At 34.9% G+C, this 11,609-nt stretch overlaps 1 protein-coding gene across 1 annotated transcript; it reads right to left on the bottom strand.

Annotated features, from left to right (window-relative positions):
• Window positions 1-2,111: 2,111 nt before the first annotated feature.
• LOC119247004 (NKG2-A/NKG2-B type II integral membrane protein-like) lies at window positions 2,112-9,422 on the bottom strand. The gene is made up of 4 exons (XM_037513230.1): window positions 9,236-9,422; window positions 8,757-8,855; window positions 7,556-7,707; window positions 2,112-2,360 (listed from the first exon to the last, which is right to left on the bottom strand). Exons 1-4 carry the CDS (start codon window positions 9,420-9,422, stop codon window positions 2,112-2,114), a joined length of 687 nt encoding a protein of 228 aa, XP_037369127.1.
• Between the last annotated feature and the right edge of the window lie 2,187 nt (window positions 9,423-11,609).

The following is an 11,609-nucleotide window of genomic DNA, read 5'->3' as shown; positions in this document are numbered from 1 at the left end:
CTGGTCTATGCCCAGACTTCATACCAAGATGTTTCCTCCCCATTTGTATGGTGATCCAGGTCCCTGGTGAGAGCACCTGTATGTCTGTACCAGCACACACAGAGACCTCATAAGAATTTTTTTTTTTAAGATTTATTATTTTTTTAATACAAGAACTGGGGCACAGGCCAGATGCGCGGGAAGGTGAGAGGGTTCACTGGAGACAGAGTGGGGACCAGAACAGGCAGAAGGACTGAAATACACTGCTGAGGGGAGCAGCGGGCGGCAGGAGAGGTCTGCCGCGCCATGTGGGACCCTCGCTGCCCGGCAGGGATCGAACTGGCTTTGCAGAGGCAGCGGACAGCTTCACAGTACTGCACTTAACTGCCTGCGCCACTAGGGAGGCCCCTCATAAGAATTTTTAAAACAAAGGAAATGATTACCTTGATGGGAAATTAAGGAACTACTATTTTTTTTTTCATTTTTCAGTTTTTTTTTTTCCTTTTACAAATGCATCTTTCTCACAAAATATATTGACAAAACCATTCCTATGGCTATTGTAGTAGATTAGATTATTTTTCAGTGAGTCCACATCCTCCCATCTGAACACCATGAGTAGACCTTGGTGATAGATAATCGATGAGTGTTTAACTATGTGATTTATCTTGACAATATCATGTGAGTGGGAAGGTGACAGCCTGATTTGTGAGTCCAGACAGGCGTAGCACATTTCTGCTTGTCCCTCAGACAGCTGCTACTCTCTGCTGTGAGAAGCTCATGTACCTGGTAGCTCAGTGCTCAGAGAGTAAAATACATTTCAACAAACACAATCTGAGCTGACTCTGTGGTCTGAAGGCAAGCCCATACCTGCCCAGCTTATATTAACTGAAAGAGTCAAACCACAAGTGGGTGAATGAGACATAAACACCTATTTTTAAATGTCAGTGCAATTTTGGGCTGTTTACTACCCAAATTCAACAATTAGCTATAGCTATAGCTTATAAATTATATAAAAAAATCATGATTAATTATGTATTGTCTAGGTACTTTTATAGGGATCTATAGAAAATGCTATATTCAAAGAAATAAAAGTATATCAAATATTAATTTATGTTGCAAATGGTAATCAGCTATGTTATCTCTTCTGGTTGTAATAGAATTATGACAGAAATATTTCTGCACATTGTCAAATTATGAAATTTTCCCAATGACTAGCAGTGTGGCCATGTAAATGTTCTTAGCTATTTAAATATTTTTGAAATTAATGTTTTTGTTTCCCATAAAAGTGTTTTTCTAAGCATGGTAATTAAACATGGTAGAGAGGGTGAGAGATAATTTAATGAAACAAAGTAACTTTTAAAATACCTGAATTTCAACAGGGGATAAAAAGACAATTGAAAAACCAAAAAGGAATTGATTATTTATTGTCATTGAAAGACTGTTTCCACAGCAGTTCTAAGTTCTTTTCAGGATAGTTCTATTTGATTCATATTAATAGCTTCTCTCCTGATAATTTTCTGTTTCTCATGCATTTTGTCTGATTATAGTACCCCAAATTCTCTTTCTTCCTCTCTCCATCTTTTTCTTTATGGACGTCTATTCTCAGCCATCATCAGTGTGGTAGATTTGGCACATTGGTCCACTCAACTCCTATTCAAAAAAATGAAACTCTGTAAGAGATGCGAACACTACCTGTGAAATTGCCTATCACTACCTAATGTGAATCTGATCATGATAATATTTCACTTGGACGGATTCAGAAGATATATATTGGTTCCATTTGTTACAGGGCAGGGAACCCCCAAATTTGGCTGCTTTAAATAGGTTCTGCCATCCACTGCATAATGACAATATATACTCTAAAGGATAAAACATTCAATACAAAAGAACTTTAAGACAACTTGATTGCAATAAAGAGAAGAGAAAGAACATAGTTTTCAAATCAAGCACCCAAAGTTACCCATTCCCTTGAAGGTAAGTGCCCACCCAACAAGGTGGCACAAAGCAGGACTGCTGAGACCCAGTAGCCTGCCATAATCTGCCCCTAGGGTGGGCACAGGAAAGGAGCAGAAGGGGCCATACAAGTCTGGATGGAAAAGAACAAAGTCAAAATCAAACTAAGGCTGCCATTGTTAGGCGCCCCATGGTCTCTCACCCACATCTGTACAAGTATACACATCCTTCTGAGTCGTCCAAGTCCCTGGTACAAATCCAAGTCCAAGCTTTTTCACATGTCTCTCTGCTCCTTGTGCCTCCTCTAGGGCTTCTTGCTCTCGCCTCCCTTGTCCCAGTCTTCTGTTCAGTTTCTCCTCCCTGCCCAGCTCTTCCCTTCTTAAGGTGGGGCAGGGAACCTGGAACCTCTCCTTTCCCTGGGTATTACCCTGTTACACATTCTCCAAGGGAGTGGGCAAAAACAGAGTTTCTTTTTCTTTTCTTTTTTTTTTTATTTTTTTTAAGATTTATTTATTTATGCATACAAGTACCTGGGTACAGGGCAGAGGTATGGGGGATGAGAGGATTCACCAGAGAAGAATGGGGAACAGAACAGGCAGATTAATTGAAACACACTGCTGAGGGGAGCAGCTGGCAAGTCAGGAGACATCTGCTGCACCATGTTGGTGGCTCCCTGGCCGGGGATCGAACTCGTGTTGCAGTGGTTGGCAATAGCTTCACAGGTTGCATCTTAACCTTTTGTGCCATCAGGGAAGCCCAGAGAACCAGAAGTTTCTTATAGAGCAATTTTGTGGTTGTGGCATGATAACCTGAGTACCAATTCATAAATTATTACTCTCAACTCCAAATCTGTTTTTCATTGTTTTGTTCTGAGATAACGGAGCTAGATACTTTAAATCTTTCTCCCTTGTCAGCACACATGATGTTAGGTTTGGCTGTAATGAACACTGGGGAGACATTGCAGAGAAGGGGCTCTTAATCCTGGCTTCCCCGGGGTGGCTTCACTGGCTGAGATGCAGCTGTCAGGGACCAAATGGAGGATGTGCTGGTGCTCACTTTTGGCCAGCTTTCTTGGTTACTCTGTCACAGCTTTCTTTTTTTTTTTTAATTTTTTGATAACATTTTTCCTTTTTTGCACGATATATGCATTTTCATCTTGGTTATAGTCCCCATGAAATTCCTACTCCCCTTGTTTTGATCTTACTCCCTTATCCCCACCTTCCACAGTAGTGAATGATATATTTATGTATGCCTGGAAGAAATAAGCTCTAGACCAGAGATGTGGAGGTTGAGAGGATTCACCAGAGAGAGTGGGGAGCAGAAAAGGAGGATTGACCAAAATACACTGCTGAGGGAAGCAGTGGCTAAGATAGGAGAGGTCTGCTGCGCCATGCGTGTGTGTTGCTCCTTACTGGGGGATTGAACTCTTGCTGCAGTGGCTGGCAATAGCTTGATAGAGCTGTGTTTAACCCCTGTGCTACCAAGGAGGCCCTGTCACATTTTCTTGCCCTCCAGCCTCTTCCAGCAGATACACTGGCAAGGAGTTTTCCTGCTCCACAGACCAGCCTGCGACCTGTCCTTGCAAAAAATCATTTTGTTACCTCAAGCTTTCCTGATTTGTGTCTTCTGACGTTTCTGTGACTAAACACTTTGCTAACGTGTGTTGTGGAATCTTCATTATAAACAACTTCAAGGGTTAGAACAAATCAAGTAATGAGAAAATAGGAGTGGGTTTTTTCACCTTTGAGTGAATTTCAACAGGTGATAAAAAGACAGGGGAAATAACACTTCTTGACATTAGGATTTATCATTTATGCATGGTTTATTTCAATAAACACCAAAAAGAAGTGTAATATGTACCTGGGAGTATATCTTCATAATTAATATAAAGATTTAGAATAAAGTCTATAACTCCAAGGGCAAAATTTCAGTAAACTATGAAGTTTAGGTGGTACTATGTTTCAGTGTGGACTCACGCTCCATAATAAATGAACGATTTTGGTTACTGATGTTATTAATGGGGGAGGCTGTGCCTGTGTGGAAAACGGGCCTGTGGGAAATATCTGCACCATTTTATTGTGAACCGACCATGTTCTAAAAATGATATCTTCATATAAAATTCTAAGAAAATAACCAAAAGCTACAAATGTGGACTCTGCAGATGATGAGTGGCGTTTTACCAAATTTAGGTAAGCCAAGGGGCCTGATGCTTACAGATATAACGTTTTTTTTCTAAACAGGACTCAAAAGACATACTTTTCTTTTCAAAATCTAAAAATGGACAATCTTTATCCTTCTCTGAAGATAGTGAAATTCTGCAAGGTAAAGAATAACATAAAATTAATATCCATACATGTAATATTAATTAATAATAGTTATTAGCTAATGTTTTGGTAAAAACATTAAGTGTATTTGGACTAATGATTATATCTAAACCTGAATATTTTCAATATGTTTTCATTGGAACAATTAAAGTAATTATGTTTATACAGTCATTAACATTTTGCTTTTTGCATCTATGATTATTCCCTTTAGGCATCCAAGATAACAGTTCTCAAAACACTTACAATTTGGAAGAGAAAGCTAAGCCTGTTGGCCACACTTGTGACCCATTATAGGTTCTCTGGGTAAGGTCAATCCATAAGTAAACCCGAAAGGAGCTCAAAAGCATCTATGAGAAAACATAAAATGAGAACAACTCCTCAGAAAAATCAATAAACCTGTGGAAGACTGGAAAGACACTATGAGCCGCTAAACATAATGGACATTTATAGAATTACATAATTAGGTATATGAAACTTAAGAATCTTTAAGCAATCATGTTGTACTTCTAGTAAACAGAGTTCAAAGGTGAAATAAAGGCAAAATGTCTTAGAACATACCTTATTCTGATTGATAGTAAGTTGAAAATACATAAAACGATTTCTGTTAGAATTAAAGCAGGGCTTAGAGAAAGGCATAGCTTTGTCCCATAGCACTGATTTGTAATGACCTGGTTCTTTTCACTTAATCTTAAAAATTATGATATATTTAGTTTCCTTGGTGTATGGTAAAATGTTTATTCAAAAAAAGACGTGATCTGAATTTTTGAGAAATTTCCATACTGGGTTCCATAGAGCTCGACCAGTCTACATTTGCACCAAAAGTGAATCAATTTACCATATGATGCAGCAATTCTACACCTAGATATGTACTCAAAGAATACAAAGCATTAATTTGAAATGATGCATTCACTCCTGTGTTCATCACAGCACTGTTTATAATAATCAAGTCCTCAAAACAACCTAATTGCACCAAAATGAATGAGTGGCACAGGAAGTGAAATATGTGTACACTGTCCTAAAAATGATATCTTACTGTAAAATTCTAAGAAAATAACCAAAAGCTACAATAAAAGACTCTTGTCATTCAGAACATGATTGGGAGGGTGGAATTATACAAGCAAAGTACGACAGGAGGAGAAAGGAAGAAAATAAATGATTTAACTTAAAATAAAAAGCAAGAAAAATTCTAAAAGGTAGGGCTAAAAAGGAAATAGCCATGCAAATATCTGGAACACACAGGGTAACGCTGAAAAGTTACTAATATAAAATAATATAAACTTATTGTAAAATACACCATGTTTAAAGTATGGGATTGACTTAAAATAGAATAGTGCACAAGTATATGCACAAGTACATGACATGCAAGTTTCAACAAAGATGCAGATTCATTAAATGAAAAGGCAAAGTCTTTCCAATCAATGCTGTGGAAATAGCTGGCTTTCAGTGGAAAAATGACAAATAAATCATCATAATTTTATCCATACTTTATACTATATGGAAAAAAAGCTCAATAGTTTGTACAGCAAACTGTAAACTTCAAGAATATATATTATAAAAAAATGCCATGCTGTTGGCTTAGACAGAGATTTTTTAGATACAAAACCAAAAATAAATGAGTCATGAATGAACACACTGATGATGTGTGTAGTTAATCATAATAAAATATCTGCTCTTTCCAAGGAAAAGAAAAATCACAAGAGTTGGAGAAAATATTTGCAAATGATAGATATTAAAAAAAAAAAAAGAGAGAGAGAGACTTGCTTCCAGGACATTAAAGAACTCAAAATGCAAAATTAATACATTAATAGATTCTGGTCATTAAAGAATTACAATATTAAAGCAAAAATGTTAAGTCACTGTCAAAAAATGCTTCTTATAGCTCACAAGATAAAAAGAGACCATGTATATAATATAACAAGAGCTCTAGGCAGGAAAATACAGACACCATGTAGGAGAGAAGGGCGAACAGCACTTCATCGAATAATTTAGCACTGAATAGAGCACAAAAGTACATTCATTTTAATAGTAATCAGGACAATGGCAAATAATGTCATAATGATACTGTTCAATAAGCATCAGACATAATATTAATATTCCTGAAAGTACAAAGCTGTGGCACAAGGAGTAATTAAGCAAAATGTATACTTTCACAATTTTTTTTTAAACCTGGGATAATTTAATAAATTAAGAAATACCCATACCCAGGGCCTCCCGGAGGGGAGTTAAGGGGTTAAGCACCACAATATGAAGCAATCCACACACTCTGCAGCAGGAGTTCGATCCCCACCCACATGGTGAGCAGAACTCTCCTGTCTTGCCTGCTGCTCCTCTCAGCAGTGTGTTTCAGTCAATTCACCTGTTCTGCTCCCCACTCTGTCTCTGGTGACTCCTCTCACCCCCCCTTCTCTGTCTTGTACCCCAGCTCTTTAGTGCATAAATAAATGAATCTTAAAAAAAAAAGAAATACCCATACTTATGACCCAGCAAAATCAATTGGTACATTTGATTCACCATAAAATATTTATATATAGATAGCAATTATAATTATATTTATAGATTATTATAGTATAACAGATATAGCATATTATCAAAATATAATGTATTATATACTACATATTTCTACTAACAGGCACAGTGTTGCAAACACAATGTAATATGTAGGAAAGGTCATACAGGAGGATTTTCATAAAGTGATTATTCATAACACCCTAAATTAAATTCCCGAGTAGAAGTGTCATATTAGTATATTATAGCAGTGATAATTAACAAGTTGCCGATAAATACAAAATTATGAATGACCCTCAATTATCAAATGAGTATGAGAAGAAACACATGAAAGGCATTTTTCCATTTAAATAATGCTCAAAATTAAACAAGGATGATTCATAAGATAGCAAAGTGGTTAAGTGAACAGAGAGAAGTGACTAGAGTGCATTCAGGGGGGACTGTGGGGTTGGTAAATTCTATTGTATTTGTAATTACCTGGGTTTATTTCACTTAATAAATCTGCAAAACCATCAGATATTTAATTTCCTTGCTGTGTGTTAAAATTGAACAGCAAAGTTTATTTGAAACAGCATCTATAGAAACTTGGTTTTCTATGAAAAACTAGAATTGAAAATTTTTAAATGTTCATTCATCGCATAAAATAGAAAAGCAATATGAAGTCAAACAACAGATTTATAGGCAGGCTTTAACATAAATCTATATATATCCACACAAGTTTGGATGCAATCAGTAAGTATAATCTTGACTAAAAAAATCTTTTAATAGATTATTTGAAACATTTAAAATCTTACCATTTCTTCCTGATTTTTTGTGTAGAGCAGATGAGAGTTGTTAGAAGCACATGCTGTTATGCTGTGATTCCAGGTTTTTTCTTCATTACTGATATAGTAGCAGTTGTTGAAAATTGTTAACCACTCCTTTGGACAAGCACCACAATGATATGCTGTGGAGAGATTATGAATTATTATCAAAATACAATTTGAATGTTTAATAAAAATCACTTTAAAATTTGCATGGGTTTAGACATACACATGTATATTTTAATATAGTTATGCATTCTCACAGCTGACACATATGAAAGAAACACACTGATACTGACTCAGAGAAAATTCAACACCTCTTTCCTCAGGTATGGACTGATACAAAGCAAACACACAAGCAAAACTATCTACTTTATACATGTTTTGAATATCTAGTAAACAAAATACTGTTTTGGAATAGAAATATTATTTATCTAACTTATAGCAGTGAGACATTGGAACTAACTGACAATGAGTTAGGTGATTTTAAATGATTGTTTTTCTATTATTGCATAACATGAACAATTTAATAATCTTTACTTATTTATTACTCAAATTTGTAATTCATTTTTTTTCTACATTTATGGCTTATCTAAGGTAGAGAGAAAATACAAACTGTATTAATATCAGAACTTTGAAAATCACTATATACCTTTTGGGATCATTGTTTCTTGGGATGAATTTTTCAGCTTTCCAGTTTTAGTAACTAGAAAAAAAACAACAACAAAGTAATCCTTATAAATATTAAAACAGTTCTAAGGAAATTATAATACTTTTTTTTTTTAGTTTGAAATTTGACTTAAATTAGAATGAGCTTTAGTACAATTGATTTTACCAAAAAAGCAATAGTGTATTGAACATTTGCATTAAGTTATTTCAGAAGCCAAGAAGGTGAAACTATATTATCTCTGGGTTTATACTTGGGTTAACAAAGCTCCAGAATTAATGTGTATTTCCCAATAAGGTCTTTTAGTACCCTGAAACATGTTCTGAATTAGAAAATTTCAATATGTAAAAAGTGTTCTCAATATTCATTGTTATTTTTACTATTGACAAATTCTAAATAAATTTTCCACATTAGGTCTAAATAAACATTAAAATCAGAGTTTTATTCTTTAATATTATGAAATCTGTAGAGTGTTGATGATCATTAAGTGAAAGGTTTTCTTATAATCTTTCTAAAATTTCTTACAGGCATTACTAATAATTACTGCTACAATACTGAGTATCAAGACAAGGCAAATAATTCCCAGGATCCCAGCTATGAGCTTCTCCCGTGGTGATGGTAAGCCTGCAAGGAGAGAGATGGAAACACTGAGAAAGGAGAGAAGAAGACAGTTGCTCAGACAGTTTACAGACAAGAGAATGCACATCCACAAGGAATCACATATATAAAAGTGGATCCCAGACTTATGCCTCCTATTGTAACCTTTCTCCCAGCATACACCGTTGCATTTACAGTATATGTAATGACCATGAGAAGTTACTCAATGACAGCAATGCCTGGATAAAATTAGTCTTCACATTTCACATTAGAATCTTGAATTTCTACTTCAAATTCTGATTTCACAAATGCATGATAGGTGAGCTTCTTCCTTATGCATACCCCCATTCCTGTGCTCCATTGTCCATCCCAGAGCAGTTATACTGTGTGTCTACCAAACATTTTACCTTTGCAGTGGTATGTATTGTCATTCCCCTGAAGATCCTGAGAAGCATTTTGAAAGTTAAATTCTGCATAAGTTATTTCTTGCTTGGTTATCGAAATGGAGCTTTCAGGTACCAAAGATTTCATTTGCTGGCTTTTTAAATTCTTTGCATGCTTCAGTTCTGCATAGGTTACACCCTGGTTATTCATCTTTGCAGCTTGAGTAAAGAATAAACTGTATTTGGTGAGAAGATGCCTGGTGTAGTCAATATGGGCGGAGTGTGGGCTGAGTACTCCTATTGCATTCAAACACTGTGAAGGCTGTTTTTAATTTCCTCACAGCTTTAAACGTGAGTTTTGTGACAGAATAAGTAGTTTTTAAGATGATATTCTATGTTTGATACATTATTTTTGATTGGAGAAATATAAGTCAAAAATCTAGTTTTTTTTAAAAATAAACAATGCATGTATGGCACTTTCCTTCACTAAATTACCATTATTTAGTGACTTAAAATTATTTGTTAGATGCAGATGAGGTGTTAGCATATATTTTATCTGGAATTATTGTGAAGTTTTAAGAAATCAGTAAAAATTTAAGGAAATCTTTTGTACTTTGAAAAAATTATATAAAACACTGCCCTTACTCAAATTGTAAATAATTTGAGAACAAGGCACAAAAATTCTTATTTAATTTAAAGTCTTATTTAAATTGACAATTGTTTTAATAGCTAAGATAGAAAAGTACACAATGATAGGGATAACTTATGGGATAACAGTATTGGTTCAACCTTCCAGAAAGATCCTAAAACTGTCAGTCAGTGATGGTCTCCTCAGTGGTGTAAACAATTGTATAAAATCACATAATATAATTTAGTAAATATTCTCTCTATCCAGTGGAATCTAGAATTGATCCTGGTTTTGAAATTTACAAAGTATGGTCTTTAAAAGTTGCTCCATTGTCAGCAATTTAAGTTTCAGTTTTACCACTTTTTTATCATTTGTTTATACTAGTTAGAAGATGTAACTTAATTTATTAGATAAAAGTCTTACTGCATGAAAGTCTTATTGCAATTTTTTTTCAATATTTTTGAAATCTTTATATCTATAATTATTTTTATATTGGCATTTTATGGAATCTATCTCAGCTTGATTTTTACAACTGTCAAACTGTTTCTATTATATCTAAGCATATGAGGAATACGTTTACCTTGACAATCAGATGAATTCACTTTAAGTATCTATTATGAAAAACTGAACTAAATATAAAATAACATAGAATTATACCTATATTAAGATTTCCAAAATAAATTGCTCCTTATCAGACTTTAATTCACCCAAAACACTTTAAATTCTATTGATTTGTCAACCCAAATATGCCTGTGTGCTTGTACTTGACCTATTCTCCACTAGCAAGAATTTGAATATTTTCAGAAATCATGTCACATACTTCACATGCTTTATTCTTGTCTTGCCCTGAATTATTCAAATGAAGATTCCAATACTGTCTGTTATTTGATTGTATCTTAATTGCACTTCTGTTGTAGAATATCTGACTTTTGCAATCTTCCACTAAACAAGATGGGTTAGGGGAGGCACAGGAGAGCAGCCACACACAGCTTCTGTTAATCAGAAAGCAGTGCATCCTTCACTGGGATCCAGGACACTCTTGGTCTCTGGTAATATCTCTGGTGTTCATACACTGCCTGTCAAGGACAAAGTGAAGCAAGACAGAAAAAGAGAGACTTTCTGTCACAGTGTCACAGTGGAGGATTGGGTGCTTTGGTGGTGGAGGTGGTGTGGTCTCATACATCTAAAGAGGTGTCAACCTGTACCCCTAAGTCATATGCAGTGTTGCAAACCAATGTTACTTCAAAAAATGACATATATGTATTTTTAAGTAAAGTGTGAATGGGAAATATTTACCCTGGGGCTTATTTGAAGACAGCCTATACCATCAAAAGCCTTCAGAGGAGACTTTGATCTAATAGTATGTCAATTAGTTTGTCTATTTTCAAAAGCCTCAAACAATTGTTGTTGTTGTTGTTTTTCTAAAAGATATTGTGGGACAAAAGGCTTGATTATCCACGCTGTTAACTAAGTCCTTTTCAATCACAAACACTGAAAATGTAGGTCCAAAGAGTATCTTAGATTTTTAAATTCTACTTTTAGGCAAGTTTGATAAGTCTTACATGGCATCCTTCTTACCTTATGTCCTTATGCCATGATTATGATGCTGAAATATTTCTGTCATAATCTCATTAACAATAAACATTTAATGATATTTGTCACTATTTAAAAAAAAAGCTGAAATTTCAAGTATATTGTAATTGTCACAAAGACCACCAATTCCCAAGCTTTTCAATTTCTCTGCCCTACATCTCCATTTTTCTGCCTTCA

This window comes from Talpa occidentalis, unplaced genomic scaffold (assembly GCF_014898055.3).
Source record: "Talpa occidentalis isolate TD23 unplaced genomic scaffold, MPIMG_talOcc4v2.1 talOcc4.16, whole genome shotgun sequence".
Lineage (NCBI taxonomy): Eukaryota > Metazoa > Chordata > Mammalia > Eulipotyphla > Talpidae > Talpa > Talpa occidentalis.
The sequence above is the reverse complement of the archived record's forward strand: the minus strand, read 5'-3'. Positions and strand labels throughout refer to the sequence as shown.